The 19,616-nt window shown below is 37.2% G+C and overlaps 6 protein-coding genes across 14 annotated transcripts; 5 read left to right on the top strand and 1 right to left on the bottom strand.

Annotated features, from left to right (window-relative positions):
• Nucleotides 1–237: 237 nt before the first annotated feature.
• On the top strand, nucleotides 238–1,455 carry LOC117129338. The gene is made up of 2 exons (XM_033282945.1): nucleotides 238–732; nucleotides 992–1,455. The coding sequence occupies exons 1-2, from the start codon at nucleotides 486–488 to the stop codon at nucleotides 1,453–1,455; spliced, it is 711 nt and encodes a 236-aa protein (XP_033138836.1). The 5' UTR covers nucleotides 238–485.
• Nucleotides 1,396–4,770, top strand: LOC117128885. 4 transcript variants are annotated; one of them, XM_033281585.1, is made up of 11 exons: nucleotides 1,396–1,840; nucleotides 2,285–2,292; nucleotides 2,730–2,905; nucleotides 2,986–3,046; nucleotides 3,125–3,223; nucleotides 3,310–3,404; nucleotides 3,523–3,630; nucleotides 3,730–3,797; nucleotides 3,902–4,012; nucleotides 4,095–4,401; nucleotides 4,489–4,770. In XM_033281585.1, the coding sequence occupies exons 1-11, from the start codon at nucleotides 1,713–1,715 to the stop codon at nucleotides 4,597–4,599; spliced, it is 1,272 nt and encodes a 423-aa protein (XP_033137476.1). In that variant the 5' UTR covers nucleotides 1,396–1,712; the 3' UTR covers nucleotides 4,600–4,770. The 4 variants fall into 4 exon arrangements, with proteins under 4 accessions (XP_033137476.1, XP_033137478.1, XP_033137479.1 ...); XM_033281587.1 differs by having other exon boundaries at nucleotides 2,285–2,450; XM_033281586.1 differs by lacking the exon at nucleotides 1,396–1,840 and adding an exon at nucleotides 1,847–2,183.
• Nucleotides 4,771–5,014: 244 nt separating this feature from the next.
• LOC117129337 lies at nucleotides 5,015–6,232 on the top strand. Its single transcript, XM_033282944.1, has 2 exons — nucleotides 5,015–5,509; nucleotides 5,769–6,232. The coding sequence occupies exons 1-2, from the start codon at nucleotides 5,263–5,265 to the stop codon at nucleotides 6,230–6,232; spliced, it is 711 nt and encodes a 236-aa protein (XP_033138835.1). The 5' UTR covers nucleotides 5,015–5,262.
• On the top strand, nucleotides 6,155–9,547 carry LOC117128886. 4 transcript variants are annotated; one of them, XM_033281589.1, is made up of 11 exons: nucleotides 6,155–6,617; nucleotides 7,062–7,069; nucleotides 7,507–7,682; nucleotides 7,763–7,823; nucleotides 7,902–8,000; nucleotides 8,087–8,181; nucleotides 8,300–8,407; nucleotides 8,507–8,574; nucleotides 8,679–8,789; nucleotides 8,872–9,178; nucleotides 9,266–9,547. In XM_033281589.1, exons 1-11 carry the CDS (start codon nucleotides 6,490–6,492, stop codon nucleotides 9,374–9,376), a joined length of 1,272 nt encoding a protein of 423 aa, XP_033137480.1. In that variant the 5' UTR covers nucleotides 6,155–6,489; the 3' UTR covers nucleotides 9,377–9,547. The 4 variants fall into 4 exon arrangements, with proteins under 4 accessions (XP_033137480.1, XP_033137482.1, XP_033137483.1 ...); XM_033281591.1 differs by having other exon boundaries at nucleotides 7,062–7,227; XM_033281590.1 differs by lacking the exon at nucleotides 6,155–6,617 and adding an exon at nucleotides 6,624–6,960.
• A 230-nt stretch (nucleotides 9,548–9,777) lies between these two features.
• On the top strand, nucleotides 9,778–12,016 carry LOC103847581 (putative nuclease HARBI1). Its single transcript, XM_033281578.1, has 4 exons — nucleotides 9,778–10,286; nucleotides 10,546–11,030; nucleotides 11,110–11,341; nucleotides 11,408–12,016. Exons 1-4 carry the CDS (start codon nucleotides 10,040–10,042, stop codon nucleotides 11,899–11,901), a joined length of 1,458 nt encoding a protein of 485 aa, XP_033137469.1. The 5' UTR covers nucleotides 9,778–10,039; the 3' UTR covers nucleotides 11,902–12,016.
• Nucleotides 12,017–12,030: 14 nt separating this feature from the next.
• On the bottom strand, nucleotides 12,031–18,883 carry LOC103847154. 3 transcript variants are annotated; one of them, XM_018655717.2, is made up of 22 exons: nucleotides 17,390–18,883; nucleotides 17,077–17,272; nucleotides 16,713–16,775; nucleotides 16,298–16,560; nucleotides 16,078–16,171; nucleotides 15,921–15,998; nucleotides 15,786–15,845; nucleotides 15,592–15,696; nucleotides 15,340–15,450; nucleotides 15,073–15,114; nucleotides 14,824–14,937; nucleotides 14,669–14,745; nucleotides 14,184–14,437; nucleotides 13,975–14,096; nucleotides 13,844–13,886; nucleotides 13,665–13,756; nucleotides 13,437–13,485; nucleotides 13,035–13,093; nucleotides 12,790–12,903; nucleotides 12,552–12,652; nucleotides 12,335–12,380; nucleotides 12,031–12,215 (listed from the first exon to the last, which is right to left on the bottom strand). In XM_018655717.2, the coding sequence occupies exons 2-22, from the start codon at nucleotides 17,209–17,211 to the stop codon at nucleotides 12,165–12,167; spliced, it is 2,073 nt and encodes a 690-aa protein (XP_018511233.1). In that variant the 5' UTR covers nucleotides 17,212–17,272; nucleotides 17,390–18,883; the 3' UTR covers nucleotides 12,031–12,164. The 3 variants fall into 3 exon arrangements, with proteins under 3 accessions (XP_018511233.1, XP_009122449.1, XP_018511232.1); XM_009124201.3 differs by having other exon boundaries at nucleotides 13,023–13,093; nucleotides 17,390–18,876; XM_018655716.2 differs by having other exon boundaries at nucleotides 13,023–13,093; nucleotides 14,184–14,434; nucleotides 17,390–18,858.
• Nucleotides 18,884–19,616: the final 733 nt, after the last annotated feature.

Genomic DNA, 19,616 nt, shown 5'->3' with positions numbered 1-19,616 from the left:
TTTCCAATTCTCTTTTATTTATCAGTGTGATTAACTCATGGCGAATCATGAGTAATAAGTTTAAGAGGTTCTGTTAATCTTTAGTCTGAGATATTGAAGATTAGCCACTTGATTAATCATCTCAAGTCGATAAATTATTATTTTTTGTGGAGATATTGAAGATTAGCCACTTGATTAATCGTCTCAAGTAGACAAATTAAATTATATTTTTGGATTCTGGGCTAATTTGATATCGGATAAAATATGACGCCAAAAACATAAAGTGTTGAAAGTTTTGAGCGACTAATGAAAAGAAAACAAAACTAAGGGACAGGACTCAATTGTCAGAATCCCTAATGTTCGAGGCCATTAGCAATCGCTCAAATTTTTCTCAGAACCAAACCTTCTTCTTGTTCAAACTTGATGCTTTGAGCTAAGGTCTTGTACTAAGCTTCGCACATTCTCTTCTGTCTGAATCACTTGCGTTGGTTTTTGCATGTTGAAGAATGATGTCTGGTGATGGTGATGATGATGATGATGAACTTTCCTCTGGCGGCTCTGGAGACGAAGTACACGTCATTAACGGACACAACAAGCGTATTCCGACAGCACCTTCTGGTGGTTCTGGACCGTCTCGCAGGAGAAACCGCAAGGCTGGTGGTGTTGCCATAGTTGAAGCCATGCTAGAACTCGCAGCAGCTTCCAAAATGAGAGCAGCAGCTTTGACTAAGAAGAACGGAGACAACTTACAAGGTGTTTGAAACAATATTTGAAATAAAACATTTGATATTGTCACTGGTACAAACACTGATCATAATGACATTAATTTAGTTACATTATTACCAATGTTAAAAAAATAGCTAGACCGTAATTAGGAGCTTTATAGAGGATTATTGATTAGTCGGACAAACACTTAAACCATTTAAATCCGATTTGCCACTTAAGCAGACGGCTAGACTCCGCATAGACCGATTTTTAGAACACTGACTGGTACTTTTGGCTATACTTTCAGATTCCTCCACTAGTAGCATCGATTTAGACTTAGAACTAGATGAGATGGAGCTAGTTGCTGCAGCTGCTGGTTACTTATACTACCAAAGTCTAGTAAACCAACCTCCGGGAACTTCGCCTTCTACAAGAGGTACATATTTAAAAGACTTGCTTCAAGGACCTGTTGAAGATTGCAGGGAAGTGCTTCGGATGGATAAACGTCTGTTTCACAAACTATCCGACACTTTTAGAGAGCAAGGACTGCTGAGAGATACCATCACTGTTCTGGTGGAAGAGCAGGTTGCTATATTCTTAAGCATTATAGGTCATAATCAGCGAATCAGAGTTATACAAGAGAGGTTCCACCTCTCTTGTGAAACCATTAGCCGCCATTTCAACAATGTGTTGATAGGGAGGGTCAGAAACTATAACGACACAAAGGCTGAGACTAAGGATGGGCATGCTCACTTGGCTTGGAAAGAGTAGAAGGATTAACATAGAGGGAAGAGAGGTGAAGGTTCAAACGCAAATGTGGATCTGTGTGTTGCATCCCGTGATAAGGATAGAAATGACCGCAGAGGATCAATGTTTGCTGATAGTGTGTCATGAGCGAACCAAAAGAGACTGGAAGCGAAGAAAAATAAACCGATAGGTGGGAAACGAGAGAGAGGGTGGAGCAGAACGATGGAGAAAGAAAGAAGGAGAAGAAAAAAAAGATCATATTAAAAGAGAGCTAGAGACTGATGCTGAAGAGGTCTCACAGAACGAGAAAGAGCTCGGTGAAGCATCTGCCAAAACCTGCACAAGAGGAATATGTGACAGCCCACAAACCACGACCGTGTCCGTTCACGGAGTCAGGACAACTACGAAGGTTGCGTGCGTCTCTTTGTCTTACGCATTTATATTAGACGCTGTCTAATTAGTATTAGCCTCTCATATCTTAGCTTAATCCTATAATTTTTTTTACCTTTTGGAGAGAGTAGAGACGCCAGGATTGGTTGAAATTTGAACATATTTAGTAAAATCTGCAGGCGATATTGATTATTGTTGAGAATATCTCATTACCATTATTGTTTTCTTTTCTTTTAAAAAGCCTGTAAAGAAAATTTTGCACCTTGAAAACCTAAATTTGCCGTCTCTTTTGATATTCTTCCCTGCCGCCTCCCTTACTCTCTGTGTTAAGAAGATTATTTTCCCTTCGTTTCTTTTACCATGTAAGTTAGTTGATTGGTCTAAGTCCTTAAACTTTTGTCAGTCACTAATCTGGTTTCTAATGCATCATCCATGTTTGATTGTGTGTGTGTTTTCTTTGCAGGGTACAAGGTAATCATTCGTTACTATGTCTTCGAGAAAGGATCGATTTGCACTGCTTGGTGAACAATAGTGAAAGAAAAATAATCGGTTAAACTGGCATTCGTTTTTATATGTGCATTGATGATGGTCATCTGCGACACACTTGTACTTGATAATTAATCTATGAGGTTTCCTTCTTAGGCTTGCCTTTAGGTTGCAGAGTAACGGTAGAATGTTAAAATATAAAATGATTGGACCAAAAAGTCGGTTTCAATCCCCAATGCTACTTCATTTGTGTTGCTTAAAGTTGCTTATATCTCTGCATTGTTTTTTTTATCAAGTATAAGATTAGTATAAGGTTGAGCTCACATGTATCAAGTTTCTGCTGCTTTTATCAACTTTTATATGGAACATAGTTTTGGTCAGAGCGACAGCTTGTTGAATTTTTGTTTTACTGAATGATCCAGGCGAATCAGAGGTTCCGGTTGTTGTTTACAACGTTGGGGAATGTATGCAAGAACTGATTAAATTGTGGAAGGAATATGAATCTTCTCAGCCTGACAAAAGTGGTGAGTTCGCAAGTAATGGCCCCACTCTTGAAGTTCAGATTCCAGCTGAGTATGTTACTGCTACTAACCGCCGAGTAAGACGAAGATACATCCAAAGACTTTCTCATAATCTTTTTTTATTGTATATTGAGACCTTTGGCTTATTTTTATGAAGGTAAGAGGTGGCCAGCTATGGGGAACAGACATATACACAGATGATTCAGATCTTGTTGCTGGTACGTGTCCTAAAGAATCTTTGCATTTCATGCCTTGGCTTTGAACTAACATAACACTGATTCTGGTATGTCTTCTAGTTCTCATGCATACAGGTTATTGTCGTCCTACATCTTCCCCTCCTCCACCGACATTGCAAGAGTTGCGTGCTACCATTAGAGTCTTGCCGTCACAAGATTGTAAGTTAGGTTTTTATCTTTGTGCTTTTATTGACTTTTCCATGTTCATACTAACTTTTTATATTCGATATATATTATATTTTAAGACTATACCTCCAAGCTAAGGAACAATGTCCGCTCTCGATCATGGGGAGCTGGAATCGGATGCAGTTACAAAGTTGAGCGGTGCTATATACTTAAGGTTATTAATTTGACATCTCTTTGTTATCTGTCCTCCTTGTTTCCTTGGCAGGATGTTCATAATATCCAGTTTAAAAAGTGGATTCTTTTTCAAGTCCTTACTGGTGTTTTTATTTCAGAAAGGAGGTGGAACTATAGAACTGGAACCCTCTCTTACACACTCCTCAGAGCCAACACTTGCACCAATGGCTGTTGATAAGTCTATGACCACCAGAGCTGCAGCTTCGGTACTTTAAAATCTCTGATTCTCTATCCCTCACTTCACTTGCATTTCAAAATTTGATTAGACATGTTTCAGTACTGATGACTTGTTTACCGTTCTGTAGAATGGTCAGCGGCAACAAAGGTTTGTTCGAGAAGTAACAATACAATACAACCTCTGCAATGAACCTTGGTAAACTCTCTGAAAACTTCCGCACAATGCTTTAGATAATCTTTACCTTCTAAGATCACTTTTTACCCACGCATTGATTTACTTTTCTTTTTTGTTTCTTGCAGGATCAAATATAGCATAAGCGCTGTGGCCGATAAGGGTCTGAAAAAGCCTCTTTTCACCTCTGCTCGCTTGAAGAAAGGAGAAGTTTTGTACCTTGAAACACATTCATCCAGGTATTTAAACACATGTTTATATCAAACAACATTAATGAGATATTGTTACATGCTAAATCAAACTCTTTTGTATGGCAAATAGGTATGAGCTCTGTTTCGCTGGAGAGAAGACTATGAAAGAATTCCAAGCCTCCCAACAACAACACTCATCATCCGAAGAAGCTAAGGAGATGGATAACAATAACAACTCTGTCATGTTTTCCTTAAACGTTTTCCGTTGGTTACGATGGAGGAAACCTCTCCCTCATGTGACAACAGACGGTGAAAAAACAGATACAGATTCAGACAACAGTGTAATTGATGTTTTCCGTTGGTCACGATGTAAGAAACCTCTCCCGCAGAAGCTTATGCGGGATATCGGGTTTCCACTCCCACCAGATCACGTCGAGGTTAACATTAATTTAGTAAAATTCTTGTATTTTTTTGTTAATTATAAAACAAGTGATGATGATGATGTTTGTGGAATTGAGAAACAGGTGTTGGAGGAGAATCTGGATTGGGAAGATGTACAATGGTCACAGACTGGTGTTTGGATTGCTGGGAAAGAGTACACACTTGCTCGTGTTCATTTCTTGGCTCCCAGCTGAAGAGAAAATAAAAAGCTTTTCATGTCTTTATCTGATCTATTGTTAGAGATTATAGTTTCTTTTGAGTCTCTTCTTGTGTTCTTGTTCTTTTCTTTTGTAAACTTTATGCAAAAATGGTTTGATTGTTAATTTAGTAAAGATTATAGATAATCAATCCCCTTTGGATTTTTCTTTCTTCTTTCCAATTCTCTTTTATTTATCAGTGTGATTAACTCATGGCGAATCATGAGTAATAAGTTTAAGAGGTTCTGTTAATCTTTAGTCTGAGATATTGAAGATTAGCCACTTGATTAATCATCTCAAGTCGATAAATTATTATTTTTTGTGGAGATATTGAAGATTAGCCACTTGATTAATCGTCTCAAGTAGACAAATTAAATTATATTTTTGGATTCTGGGCTAATTTGATATCGGATAAAATATGACGCCAAAAACATAAAGTGTTGAAAGTTTTGAGCGACTAATGAAAAGAAAACAAAACTAAGGGACAGGACTCAATTGTCAGAATCCCTAATGTTCGAGGCCATTAGCAATCGCTCAAATTTTTCTCAGAACCAAACCTTCTTCTTGTTCAAACTTGATGCTTTGAGCTAAGGTCTTGTACTAAGCTTCGCACATTCTCTTCTGTCTGAATCACTTGCGTTGGTTTTTGCATGTTGAAGAATGATGTCTGGTGATGGTGATGATGATGATGATGAACTTTCCTCTGGCGGCTCTGGAGACGAAGTACACGTCATTAACGGACACAACAAGCGTATTCCGACAGCACCTTCTGGTGGTTCTGGACCGTCTCGCAGGAGAAACCGCAAGGCTGGTGGTGTTGCCATAGTTGAAGCCATGCTAGAACTCGCAGCAGCTTCCAAAATGAGAGCAGCAGCTTTGACTAAGAAGAACGGAGACAACTTACAAGGTGTTTGAAACAATATTTGAAATAAAACATTTGATATTGTCACTGGTACAAACACTGATCATAATGACATTAATTTAGTTACATTATTACCAATGTTAAAAAAATAGCTAGACCGTAATTAGGAGCTTTATAGAGGATTATTGATTAGTCGGACAAACACTTAAACCATTTAAATCCGATTTGCCACTTAAGCAGACGGCTAGACTCCGCATAGACCGATTTTTAGAACACTGACTGGTACTTTTGGCTATACTTTCAGATTCCTCCACTAGTAGCATCGATTTAGACTTAGAACTAGATGAGATGGAGCTAGTTGCTGCAGCTGCTGGTTACTTATACTACCAAAGTCTAGTAAACCAACCTCCGGGAACTTCGCCTTCTACAAGAGGTACATATTTAAAAGACTTGCTTCAAGGACCTGTTGAAGATTGCAGGGAAGTGCTTCGGATGGATAAACGTCTGTTTCACAAACTATCCGACACTTTTAGAGAGCAAGGACTGCTGAGAGATACCATCACTGTTCTGGTGGAAGAGCAGGTTGCTATATTCTTAAGCATTATAGGTCATAATCAGCGAATCAGAGTTATACAAGAGAGGTTCCACCTCTCTTGTGAAACCATTAGCCGCCATTTCAACAATGTGTTGATAGGGAGGGTCAGAAACTATAACGACACAAAGGCTGAGACTAAGGATGGGCATGCTCACTTGGCTTGGAAAGAGTAGAAGGATTAACATAGAGGGAAGAGAGGTGAAGGTTCAAACGCAAATGTGGATCTGTGTGTTGCATCCCGTGATAAGGATAGAAATGACCGCAGAGGATCAATGTTTGCTGATAGTGTGTCATGAGCGAACCAAAAGAGACTGGAAGCGAAGAAAAATAAACCGATAGGTGGGAAACGAGAGAGAGGGTGGAGCAGAACGATGGAGAAAGAAAGAAGGAGAAGAAAAAAAAGATCATATTAAAAGAGAGCTAGAGACTGATGCTGAAGAGGTCTCACAGAACGAGAAAGAGCTCGGTGAAGCATCTGCCAAAACCTGCACAAGAGGAATATGTGACAGCCCACAAACCACGACCGTGTCCGTTCACGGAGTCAGGACAACTACGAAGGTTGCGTGCGTCTCTTTGTCTTACGCATTTATATTAGACGCTGTCTAATTAGTATTAGCCTCTCATATCTTAGCTTAATCCTATAATTTTTTTTACCTTTTGGAGAGAGTAGAGACGCCAGGATTGGTTGAAATTTGAACATATTTAGTAAAATCTGCAGGCGATATTGATTATTGTTGAGAATATCTCATTACCATTATTGTTTTCTTTTCTTTTAAAAAGCCTGTAAAGAAAATTTTGCACCTTGAAAACCTAAATTTGCCGTCTCTTTTGATATTCTTCCCTGCCGCCTCCCTTACTCTCTGTGTTAAGAAGATTATTTTCCCTTCGTTTCTTTTACCATGTAAGTTAGTTGATTGGTCTAAGTCCTTAAACTTTTGTCAGTCACTAATCTGGTTTCTAATGCATCATCCATGTTTGATTGTGTGTGTGTTTTCTTTGCAGGGTACAAGGTAATCATTCGTTACTATGTCTTCGAGAAAGGATCGATTTGCACTGCTTGGTGAACAATAGTGAAAGAAAAATAATCGGTTAAACTGGCATTCGTTTTTATATGTGCATTGATGATGGTCATCTGCGACACACTTGTACTTGATAATTAATCTATGAGGTTTCCTTCTTAGGCTTGCCTTTAGGTTGCAGAGTAACGGTAGAATGTTAAAATATAAAATGATTGGACCAAAAAGTCGGTTTCAATCCCCAATGCTACTTCATTTGTGTTGCTTAAAGTTGCTTATATCTCTGCATTGTTTTTTTTATCAAGTATAAGATTAGTATAAGGTTGAGCTCACATGTATCAAGTTTCTGCTGCTTTTATCAACTTTTATATGGAACATAGTTTTGGTCAGAGCGACAGCTTGTTGAATTTTTGTTTTACTGAATGATCCAGGCGAATCAGAGGTTCCGGTTGTTGTTTACAACGTTGGGGAATGTATGCAAGAACTGATTAAATTGTGGAAGGAATATGAATCTTCTCAGCCTGACAAAAGTGGTGAGTTCGCAAGTAATGGCCCCACTCTTGAAGTTCAGATTCCAGCTGAGTATGTTACTGCTACTAACCGCCGAGTAAGACGAAGATACATCCAAAGACTTTCTCATAATCTTTTTTTATTGTATATTGAGACCTTTGGCTTATTTTTATGAAGGTAAGAGGTGGCCAGCTATGGGGAACAGACATATACACAGATGATTCAGATCTTGTTGCTGGTACGTGTCCTAAAGAATCTTTGCATTTCATGCCTTGGCTTTGAACTAACATAACACTGATTCTGGTATGTCTTCTAGTTCTCATGCATACAGGTTATTGTCGTCCTACATCTTCCCCTCCTCCACCGACATTGCAAGAGTTGCGTGCTACCATTAGAGTCTTGCCGTCACAAGATTGTAAGTTAGGTTTTTATCTTTGTGCTTTTATTGACTTTTCCATGTTCATACTAACTTTTTATATTCGATATATATTATATTTTAAGACTATACCTCCAAGCTAAGGAACAATGTCCGCTCTCGATCATGGGGAGCTGGAATCGGATGCAGTTACAAAGTTGAGCGGTGCTATATACTTAAGGTTATTAATTTGACATCTCTTTGTTATCTGTCCTCCTTGTTTCCTTGGCAGGATGTTCATAATATCCAGTTTAAAAAGTGGATTCTTTTTCAAGTCCTTACTGGTGTTTTTATTTCAGAAAGGAGGTGGAACTATAGAACTGGAACCCTCTCTTACACACTCCTCAGAGCCAACACTTGCACCAATGGCTGTTGATAAGTCTATGACCACCAGAGCTGCAGCTTCGGTACTTTAAAATCTCTGATTCTCTATCCCTCACTTCACTTGCATTTCAAAATTTGATTAGACATGTTTCAGTACTGATGACTTGTTTACCGTTCTGTAGAATGGTCAGCGGCAACAAAGGTTTGTTCGAGAAGTAACAATACAATACAACCTCTGCAATGAACCTTGGTAAACTCTCTGAAAACTTCCGCACAATGCTTTAGATAATCTTTACCTTCTAAGATCACTTTTTACCCACGCATTGATTTACTTTTCTTTTTTGTTTCTTGCAGGATCAAATATAGCATAAGCGCTGTGGCCGATAAGGGTCTGAAAAAGCCTCTTTTCACCTCTGCTCGCTTGAAGAAAGGAGAAGTTTTGTACCTTGAAACACATTCATCCAGGTATTTAAACACATGTTTATATCAAACAACATTAATGAGATATTGTTACATGCTAAATCAAACTCTTTTGTATGGCAAATAGGTATGAGCTCTGTTTCGCTGGAGAGAAGACTATGAAAGAATTCCAAGCCTCCCAACAACAACACTCATCATCCGAAGAAGCTAAGGAGATGGATAACAATAACAACTCTGTCATGTTTTCCTTAAACGTTTTCCGTTGGTTACGATGGAGGAAACCTCTCCCTCATGTGACAACAGACGGTGAAAAAACAGATACAGATTCAGACAACAGTGTAATTGATGTTTTCCGTTGGTCACGATGTAAGAAACCTCTCCCGCAGAAGCTTATGCGGGATATCGGGTTTCCACTCCCACCAGATCACGTCGAGGTTAACATTAATTTAGTAAAATTCTTGTATTTTTTTGTTAATTATAAAACAAGTGATGATGATGATGTTTGTGGAATTGAGAAACAGGTGTTGGAGGAGAATCTGGATTGGGAAGATGTACAATGGTCACAGACTGGTGTTTGGATTGCTGGGAAAGAGTACACACTTGCTCGTGTTCATTTCTTGGCTCCCAGCTGAAGAGAAAATAAAAAGCTTTTCATGTCTTTATCTGATCTATTGTTAGAGATTATAGTTTCTTTTGAGTCTCTTCTTGTGTTCTTGTTCTTTTCTTTTGTAAACTTTATGCAAAAATGGTTTGATTGTTAATTTAGTAAAGATTATAGATAATCAATCCCCTTTGGATTTTTCTTTCTTCTTTCCAATTCTCTTTTATTTATCAGTGTGATTAACTCATGGCGAATCATGAGTAATAAGTTTAAGAGGTTCTGTTAATCTTTAGTCTGAGATATTGAAGATTAGCCACTTGATTAATCATCTCAAGTCGATAAATTATTATTTTTTGTGGAGATATTGAAGATTAGCCACTTGATTAATCGTCTCAAGTAGACAAATTAAATTATATTTTTGGATTCTGGGCTAATTTGATATCGGATAAAATATGACGCCAAAAACATAAAGTGTTGAAAGTTTTGAGCGACTAATGAAAAGAAAACAAAACTAAGGGACAGGACTCAATTGTCAGAATCCCTAATGTTCGAGGCCATTAGCAATCGCTCAAATTTTTCTCAGAACCAAACCTTCTTCTTGTTCAAACTTGATGCTTTGAGCTAAGGTCTTGTACTAAGCTTCGCACATTCTCTTCTGTCTGAATCACTTGCGTTGGTTTTTGCATGTTGAAGAATGATGTCTGGTGATGGTGATGATGATGATGATGAACTTTCCTCTGGCGGCTCTGGAGACGAAGTACACGTCATTAACGGACACAACAAGCGTATTCCGACAGCACCTTCTGGTGGTTCTGGACCGTCTCGCAGGAGAAACCGCAAGGCTGGTGGTGTTGCCATAGTTGAAGCCATGCTAGAACTCGCAGCAGCTTCCAAAATGAGAGCAGCAGCTTTGACTAAGAAGAACGGAGACAACTTACAAGGTGTTTGAAACAATATTTGAAATAAAACATTTGATATTGTCACTGGTACAAACACTGATCATAATGACATTAATTTAGTTACATTATTACCAATGTTAAAAAAATAGCTAGACCGTAATTAGGAGCTTTATAGAGGATTATTGATTAGTCGGACAAACACTTAAACCATTTAAATCCGATTTGCCACTTAAGCAGACGGCTAGACTCCGCATAGACCGATTTTTAGAACACTGACTGGTACTTTTGGCTATACTTTCAGATTCCTCCACTAGTAGCATCGATTTAGACTTAGAACTAGATGAGATGGAGCTAGTTGCTGCAGCTGCTGGTTACTTATACTACCAAAGTCTAGTAAACCAACCTCCGGGAACTTCGCCTTCTACAAGAGGTACATATTTAAAAGACTTGCTTCAAGGACCTGTTGAAGATTGCAGGGAAGTGCTTCGGATGGATAAACGTCTGTTTCACAAACTATCCGACACTTTTAGAGAGCAAGGACTGCTGAGAGATACCATCACTGTTCTGGTGGAAGAGCAGGTTGCTATATTCTTAAGCATTATAGGTCATAATCAGCGAATCAGAGTTATACAAGAGAGGTTCCACCTCTCTTGTGAAACCATTAGCCGCCATTTCAACAATGTGTTGAAGGCGGTTAAGGCGGTGTCACGCGGGTTTTTTCAGCCACCGGTTTTGGAAACACATGAAGATATAGTCAGTAGCAAAAGGCTTTATCCATATTTCAAGGTAAAGAAAGAACATATCATCATAGAACATGATGCAACAATGTTCTTTAGTTTGATTTGTTTATGGCCTTTCCCCTCAGGATTGTATTGGAGTTATAGATGGCTTGAAGCTTCTTGCTAACCTTCCTATAAAAGACCAGCCTCGGTTTCAGAACAAGAAAGGGATACTTACACAGAACGTGCTTGTAGCTTGCAACTTTGATTTGGAGTTTATATTTGTATGCCCTGGATGGGAAGGCTCTATCAACGATTCACGCATCTTAAGAGCAGTCCTGGATGATCCAAACCAGAACTTCCCTCAACCTCCCAAAGGTTTTTAACTTTCTTCTACATACAGAACATCCTTTTAGTCCTATAATGACTTCCCTTTTTTGCCAGGAAAATACTATCTTGTTGACAGAAACTACACAAACACAGAAGGTTTCATTGCTCCATACCAAGGAGCTAGGTACGGTCCTCACGAGTACCATGGTGCACGCCAAATGCCGCAGAACGCTCATGACCTTTTCAACCATAGGCACATGTGTCTAAGCAACGTTATCCAAAGATCAGTCAGCATGTTGAAAACTCGGTTTCCAATCCTGAAATCAGCGCCTCCTTACCATTTTCAAGTCCAGAGGGATCTGGTGATTGCGACGTGTGCTCTGCATAATTTCATCAAAAGGGAAGATGGGGCTCACGACTGGCTCTTTGCTGGTGAAGGTAAAGATGCTGCTGCTGCAGAGGAGGAACCGCGTGGAGAAGGGGAGGAAGAAGAGCTAGAGTTGCTGCACATGGATTCTACTCCTAGGGAGCTTGTTGCTGATTCTCTACGAGACTCCATTGCATTTACTATGTGGGATGACTTCATGAACAAGTGCGAAGAATGGTAGATTTGTTACCTAAGTGTAATCTTTCTGTTGCGTTTATGTAATAACATGAATATGCTAATGAGTTTCATTTATGTTTATATTAGTTTAACAAGAACAAAGGGCCATTATTGTTTTCTTTGCTCATTTTTCTTCTGTACTGAAATTGATTGAATTGTTTTTTTAATCAGCTACATCAAGACTTGCATAACATTTCACAATCAGTCAAGGACTATCTCTAATATTGTCAGAGAAAAAGAGCCAACAATATTTTATTTACCAAAAACTCATTTGTTAAACAAAAATCCTTTTTTCTTGCCCTTCTTTCTCTGCAGAGCCTGCAAGAAAATTAGAAAATCAAATGATCAACCAATCGTAAAGCTAATCTTTGTATGATGAGTTTCCCTTATATGGATATCATGAAAAAGATAACTGATTCAACTGCCAGAAACATTACCTTCTTAATAAATAATCTGAGGGTGAGCACAATTGTGTCCCTTGAGCTGCCAAATACAACACAAAAGACAAGATTGGCTGTTTATTACAAGAAACCGAAAACTTCAAATGGAGACTTGGAACGCATTAAACAACTCCACTTAGAAAGTTAACACGAGAAAAATATTCAATGCCTTTAGATCCAGGTTTAGGCTCATTCAAAGAAAGATATTACTTACCAGCTAAAATCCGTTGCATCATTATCCACCCGAAAGAGATGCTCCACGCCATCACTACCAATAATCACAAAATCCGCAGGCTGTTCAAAGGGAATCGCAACCTAAAAGAAGCATAGAAAGGTCATAGCATTAGTTCATCATTTTTTACACTTAGTTACCTTCAGTACATATGCTAACATTATAATGCAGTGAAGATCAAGTATATAAGAAAAAGGAGAGCACAAGGAAAGGCTCTTACAGTGGTAGAAGAGGAGAACTTTTCTGTAATTACAGGATCGTTACTTGGTTTGATGCTATAGCCTTCTTTCTTGATAGACAAAGTAGCTGCTTCCCATATATCCATATAACCAATCTGTTTCAAAAAAAGGAATCACATAATGAAAAGGGAAAATAAAGGTATATGAAGGAACATTCTAAGAAGCCTAAGAACACATAAAAATTGTAGATGATGAAATACGAGAACTGCCATACTGCATAGGAAACCTTGAACGATGCATGGCTGTTATGAAGATTCTTCTCTATATGACTCTGCATCTCTGGATCTGTGTAAATAAACAAGGAATACAATTACCAGATAGCTCCAGAACTTTTTTAGTGTAAGATCACGGTAATATCAAAGAACAATAACAGTAAACTGAGCTTAACGAAGAAGCTGGAATTTGAGTTATCTAACAACCCATAAAACAGAAAGGAGAAACAAAACTGAAGTATAAACTGACAAGTCCTGTAGGTATAATTTCTTTCACTCTTGAAGGTCAAAACAAAAACAGGTTTCTTAGTAGTGCTTCTCGAATTGAAGTTAATTATGGATTGAACAAGCCTGGATTTAATTTTGTTAACAACATTAGCGACCAAAATTTTCTAAAGTAAAAAGCATAAACTTACGACATGTAATCTTGCAATTATCATTGGCAAAGACCTTCACAAGCTCCCCCTGGAATCACAGTAAATAAATGAATCGTATGAATCATATGTAAAACTGAACCAGCCAGGTAACAAAATGGTTCTCAGATCTAGCAGATTAATAAACTAATGGTTGATCAAGTAAATTAGAAGTTGTTGAAGTAAACCTCATTCATCAGAAAAAAAATATATATATATAAGAAAACAAACCTTGCGATTCTTATCGTCCAAGGGGTGAACTTCAATTGCAAGATATAAATCAACATCATCGGCAGTAACAAGATAATTTGGCTTCTTTGCTCCTATGTTTGGATATTGTCAACAGTTAATCTCTCTTATCGCCAATAGTCAATTGTAAGAAGAAAAAGTGGTAGGGGGAAAATGTGTACCATCAATGTAATTCACTGATCCATCTTCCAGATGCCGCACCCACTGAAATTTTCAAGAATGGAAGAAGATATTTAAACTGCAATTTGACAAAAACCCCGGTAAGTAATACAGATTTATATTTAGCCTGCACCTCAAAATTACATTTTGTCGTTCCATGGATGGAGTGTCCAGAAGCCAGAAGCTCTCGTCCAGGAAAAGGTTCTCCTGATATCTGTAGGTCTGCTATCCCTGGCAACGGATCATCATCTGCAGCTGCAAGGAGTGGTCCAACATTTTTTAAGACAAAGTGAAAGACTGATATGGAATTGGCAATATGCAACTATTATTATTAGCCATTACCCTCAGAAAAAGATGAAGTTGGCTCTTCAAGAACTGGGGGCAAATTGGGGTAATTTGAGGGGCTTGGCTCATCAAACTCAGCTGCATAATTCGCATTTTCCAAAGTTTGATTTGTATCTGCTTGTACTTCTGCATATGGATCGTCCATAAATGTATTGCTGAGAGGCTCACGAAACTGAACACGGTTATTTGGTCCATGAGATTCATCTTGATTAAAAGCTGGTTGCACAGGCATCTGAAAGGCTGGTGATCTACTGGAACAAAAGACACATTTGATCATCAAAATGTTTTCAATATGCAATCAAAAGCACTAATCCAGAAATAACTCCATATAACTTAGCCCAGTCCATTTCCCATAAAAATCACAATATTCAATGTTTTCAGCTTTATCTTTATTTTCCTTATTTTCCACATTCATAAAGAATCACTAGTTCACTACTATATCAGGTATCCGGGAATCAACAGAAAATCTAGTGCATCAATACCTCTGAGGACCATCAAGATGGTAATTACTCGCGGCTGGTACACTACGCCCATCTTGGTGATACTGTTCTGGTTCTGTCTGATAGAAAGAAACGAATGAATTTTGTATTCAAGTCACTTAAGCACATCAATATTAGGCAGAGGTATACGAACTTACTGAGTATCTCAAAGTCACACCAACAGGATGATATGGTGATAAAGGCGAAGCATTTGAGTGATTTACATCTGACTGCCAAGGTGCTAATTGGTACTCTGTCTCCTTTAGCTTTGTCTAGTATCAGACAAGGGAAAGGAGTAGAACGAATCAACTTAGTATAAATCAGTAGGTAATAGCTCCAGCATCAATAGTAAACTGTTACAAACGCTGAAATTTGACGTCAGCAAATCTCATACCCGCGTATCATACCTCAGTAAAAAGGAGCTTCTCCTGCAGATGCCTAAATAGAACCTGAATACGAATGAATATAGATGTAAACATCAATTACAAGTCATCTATCACCTCTTTTATATTGTTTTCACTTTTATGAATTTCAAGCACGGCGAAGTTAAAACTATCAGCAAAATGCAGAGCAACCACCAAACTAAATAGTTCTCAAAGACAGACGATGAAGGAGATCTGAAGTGCAAAACAAAACGACTAACACAAGATAAAACTTAAGAATTTGGAACTAACCTTGACATTGCTAACAATAGACTGAGAATCAGAGATCTGTGGATGCAGCGAATATTCAGATAGAAGAGGCAACAAGTACGATACAAATGTAGATCTCTCCTGTTCTGCAGCCTGATAGAGAGAAAGAGGCCTTTGCCATTTAGATGTACAAATAAAAGTGAGGTGCTAGAGACAGATCCGACTTTGAGATAAAGTACAAAAAGATCAACACAAAAGTATTGTCGCATATCCCAAGATACAAGCGAATAATACCTGTAAGGCATATGTCAGGCGAATATTTTCTTCAATAATCTCTTGTCTATAAGAGAGTGCTTTTGATGCAGCATCAACAAGGTCCTGTTGTTGTTGATCAAATGCCTGACACAACAAGAAAGATATATGAACAAGAAGATAAAAGTCGAGAAAGAGAAGTTACAAATATTTTGTAATAACTAGAAAAACCTTACCAATCGCATGTGCGCAATACGCTTTTCCAAAACATATTTCTCATTGCGTGTTTGAGCTTCCTAAAAACAGGCCAAAAGGTTAGTCAGAAAAAAGTATAAAGTAAAACAAGCATGCCTAAAACATAAGACATTCACCTTGACAGCATAATCAGCAAGATATTTTCGTAACCGCACAATCTCTTGTTCCTGTTCGTTGACCTTGTGAATAAGCTCCTGGATACTTTGCATAGTCAGGGAAAAACATTTTCTAACTTTCACTAGAAAAACAAGACTTAGTAAGAGTGACTTAAACCTGCTTCCATGCGCTCCCCGAATTATTTACTTCACCTACTGGCATCAACTCATGAGTAGACGAAATGATGTGCGAGTCACGTTCTCCTTCCAATCTAACAAAGGAAAATCAGACACTGAATTAAAAAACACAAGAGTGTTGACGCAAACATAACTGAACCACGAGATTAACAATAAAACTGCAACAGCAGAAGGCCAGTATCAGTTAGAGGTTAAGTTACCTCATAGGAGATAGTGATATTGTAGACGGCGTAGAAGACAACTGAGAGGCTCCTCTTACTACGCCATTAGTCATGATTCCATCAGAACGGTCTTCGAAACGATTACTCACAGTAGCTTCCTCTCCATTTGGATGGTGAACAACTAGCATACCTGATGAACCAGCACCTGGAGCACTGATCACGCCCTTCCTCCGATCAACTGACTGATGCAACGGGGAAGATCCAGCGGAGTGAGATGCTTGGGGCGTGGCTTCACCTGATTTCTAAGAAAGATAGAAAACAAACACGCATAAAAAAACACATACTTTCCAAATCTGGTCAAAACACCCTAACGCATAACTTAAAAATGTCAACAGAGATCTAAGGAAAAGATCCTTGAGACTCACTAAGGACCATGAGGATTCAAGTAACTTACATATTTGGCAAGCTCGAGATATCTTCTCTGAAGTTCAGACTTTAAGAGGTTATTCTCCTCCACCTAATCAGAGCAATACACACAAAACACACTCAGAGAGAACGCTCAAGATTTTACCAATTAACAAAAAAAAAAAAAAAAAAATCCATTTAGAGTATGTGTTGTTGGTCCAAAGTAAGTAATCAGATCGAAACCATTCACTATGCAGTAGCAGTAAATGCAAAGGAGCCGAGAAGTTCCTAAACGGATCTAGAACTCAAAACTTCAATTATATTTTTTGCAGCTACATAACTACGCCCTAAGTAAAGTTACACAAAGCCTGATTATGTAAAGTTGTAAAAGTTCAGATAAAATCCACAAAGACCTGTTGCTTGATTGTGGCTTCGGCAGCTTCAACGGCTTTGATGACCTGGAACAAGCTATCGTTTTCATTGGAAGATTCTCTGAGACCCACTCCTGAGAACTTCTCGGCGAGTCTCTCCTCGTGCCCGTTGTCCATCGTGAAATCGAAACTTGAGCAATCTCAAATTCTCATCTAACCAATCAACATTTAGCTCTCGCTGTTACAGATTTCAACAGGTGTATGAGAGAGAGAGAGATTAAAATAGAAAAAAATAAAAAATGAGAAATTGAATTGAAAAAGGAATGGTATGATGAGGATGAGTGACGAATCATACGAAAATGGAGAGAACTTTATAAAAGCTTCTTCTTCTTCTTCTTCGCAAGCTCTCTCTGAGTTTTTTCGAGTTGTGACCTCGGAGAAATTGGGTTTTTTCTCGTTTTTATTTTCTTTCTAATTTATTAAAATTGTTTTTTCTCTCTTTAACATTGTTTATTACAATATTTAATATCCAGCAGCACTCATTAATTTATTTATTATCATACGAAAGTTTTGTTTTTGTTATTTCTGCAGTTAGAGACTTATAGTAACTTTTATACTATTTTAAACTTTGGCAACTTTTGTAATTTTGGTAACCTTAATTAAACTAGTCAAGGTCGTATTCTTCTTCACTCGTCAGTATTAGGAAAAAAAATACAAAATACATTTCCCTATATAGTATGATAATATATTATGCAAGACTAAGGAAGTCATTGCAACTTCTCTCACAAACATTGATTTAATTTTCCATAAATCCCATATTTGTGTTTCAGGCTTTTTGCCAACATTATAAATATAGGACAAGAATCTTGAAAAGCAATGATTTTGAAAAAAAAACAAACTCTCATTGAAGAATGGTTGGTAAAGCTTCACACCCTTTTTCTTTATTTGCTGTTTATATAAAAGGAGGAGCAACCCTTATGCAATCTAAAGAGAATAAAAAGATAACTGAAACCACTTTCACTGAATCTCGTCTTCAGCTAAAAACTGGAAGAAGTAACATCGGTTAGTAAAACTGCAGATTCCAGGCTCTGCCCCCCAACATCCAGACGGGCCTTGAAGTTGTTGAAGAAGTGGTCTGCGTCGTTCCAAGCTTTGAGTTGTGCTAGAGAGAAAGGTTCGTGTATATCAATCACCATGAGGATCTTTGTATAACCAGTATGCATTCTCTTTGACAGCCCTAGGGTCTAGAGTCTCTATTATCTCTGATGGGTTTTTTGGTTGAGAGATTGAGATCCATTGTTATGATTATTAATTACTGGTATGCTTGACTGAGGCTCAGAAACTTCAGAATCTGATGGAAACCCATGAAGTTGATAGCATGTCTTCTCTTCATGACCAATACGACCACAATAGGTGCAAGTGAAAACGTGACTCAGAAAACTAAAGTTGTGGATAAGGATGCATATATTCATTGTCTCAGACGAGTATATATAGTTACAAGTAAAAACTAGGGGTGTTCAATCCGGATATCGGTTCGATTTCGGTTTGGTTTTTTCGGTTTTTGGTATTTCGGTTAGTAAAATATAACTACCATTCTAAATCCATATTTATTTTGGTTCGGTTCGGTTTATATACCGTCGGTTTTTGGTTCATTCGATTTTATACTAAAAAACATAATTATTTTGTTTGAGATCATATTATATGAATTTTAGAGTCATATTGTCAACACAATCATTTATTAAAAATATATTACATGTTCAAATAAATGAACAAAAAAGTAAAAATGCTTCTATCAATTTTGAAGAACAACACATTCATCATAAATTTTTTCATAAAAAATGGTCACCAATTGAAACCATAATCTGATATAATTAAATTTTCTTTTAAACTATATCATATTACTAAAGGTAAATGTCCCGTTTACTTGGCTTTCTCTTTTTGGTGTCACTCACCCATTTATTTGATTTAGAGAATCCCTCCAATGGTGCATCAAAATGAGGGAAAACATCAAAAAATGAAAGAAATTCATCTCCAATGGTACTTCATTTTGAGGGAAAAATGAAGATATGAATAGTATTCCCTCAAATTTGAGGGAACACTATTCACAAACTCATTTTGATGTCAAGTTTTTTTTATTTACATAATAGTCCTTTAGTTTTGACAATCTTTATTTTATGCATAAACAAAACATTAATATTAAACATAATTTTTATAACTTTATATCCAATATGTATATACTGATTAAACTTTTTAAAATATAATTACTAATAATTAGTTATTAAAATATAAATTATAATTTTATAAATTATAATATATAATTAAAAGAAAATAAAATAGAAAACAATACCATCGAGATACATAACTAATACAAAGTGAAAAAAATATAATAATAGTACTGTTTAAGTAAAATTCTACTATTACTTTGTATGTTGTTATGTAACTTTATTAATGTAATAAATATTTGTTTCTTATAAGTTAAAGTTTGGTTAATTGTAGAATTTAAAAATAAATGAGTATAGTCTAAAATCTTATAAAATAAAAAGTGTTATTTGCAATAAATAAAAAGTTAAAAAATGAATATA

The sequence above is a fragment of the Brassica rapa genome, chromosome A10 (assembly GCF_000309985.2).
Source record: "Brassica rapa cultivar Chiifu-401-42 chromosome A10, CAAS_Brap_v3.01, whole genome shotgun sequence".
Classification (NCBI taxonomy): domain Eukaryota; kingdom Viridiplantae; phylum Streptophyta; class Magnoliopsida; order Brassicales; family Brassicaceae; genus Brassica; species Brassica rapa.
The sequence above is the reverse complement of the archived record's forward strand: the minus strand, read 5'-3'. Positions and strand labels throughout refer to the sequence as shown.

Coding starts and splice junctions, on each gene's coding strand:
- LOC117128886 (XM_033281589.1), top strand. CDS start 6,490: ATGCTGAAGAGGTCTCACAGAACGAGAAAGAGCTCGGTGAAGCATCTG. Junction 8,575..8,678: donor AACCTCTGCAATGAACCTTG/GTAAACTCTCTG, acceptor TGTTTCTTGCAG/GATCAAATATAGCATAAGCG. Junction 9,179..9,265: donor TCCCACCAGATCACGTCGAG/GTTAACATTAAT, acceptor ATTGAGAAACAG/GTGTTGGAGGAGAATCTGGA.
- LOC103847581 (XM_033281578.1), top strand. CDS start 10,040: ATGATGTCTGGTGATGGTGATGATGATGATGATGAACTTTCCTCTGGC. Junction 10,287..10,545: donor GAACGGAGACAACTTACAAG/GTGTTTGAAACA, acceptor CTATACTTTCAG/ATTCCTCCACTAGTAGCATC. Junction 11,342..11,407: donor CTTCCCTCAACCTCCCAAAG/GTTTTTAACTTT, acceptor CTTTTTTGCCAG/GAAAATACTATCTTGTTGAC.
- LOC117128885 (XM_033281585.1), top strand. CDS start 1,713: ATGCTGAAGAGGTCTCACAGAACGAGAAAGAGCTCGGTGAAGCATCTG. Junction 2,906..2,985: donor TTACTGCTACTAACCGCCGA/GTAAGACGAAGA, acceptor ATTTTTATGAAG/GTAAGAGGTGGCCAGCTATG. Junction 4,402..4,488: donor TCCCACCAGATCACGTCGAG/GTTAACATTAAT, acceptor ATTGAGAAACAG/GTGTTGGAGGAGAATCTGGA.
- LOC103847154 (XM_009124201.3), bottom strand. CDS start 17,211: ATGGACAACGGGCACGAGGAGAGACTCGCCGAGAAGTTCTCAGGAGTG. Junction 16,776..17,076: donor AAGCCACAATCAAGCAACAG/GTCTTTGTGGAT, acceptor TGCTCTGATTAG/GTGGAGGAGAATAACCTCTT. Junction 14,938..15,072: donor AGAAGCTCCTTTTTACTGAG/GTATGATACGCG, acceptor GTCTGATACTAG/ACAAAGCTAAAGGAGACAGA.
- LOC117129337 (XM_033282944.1), top strand. CDS start 5,263: ATGATGTCTGGTGATGGTGATGATGATGATGATGAACTTTCCTCTGGC. Junction 5,510..5,768: donor GAACGGAGACAACTTACAAG/GTGTTTGAAACA, acceptor CTATACTTTCAG/ATTCCTCCACTAGTAGCATC.
- LOC117129338 (XM_033282945.1), top strand. CDS start 486: ATGATGTCTGGTGATGGTGATGATGATGATGATGAACTTTCCTCTGGC. Junction 733..991: donor GAACGGAGACAACTTACAAG/GTGTTTGAAACA, acceptor CTATACTTTCAG/ATTCCTCCACTAGTAGCATC.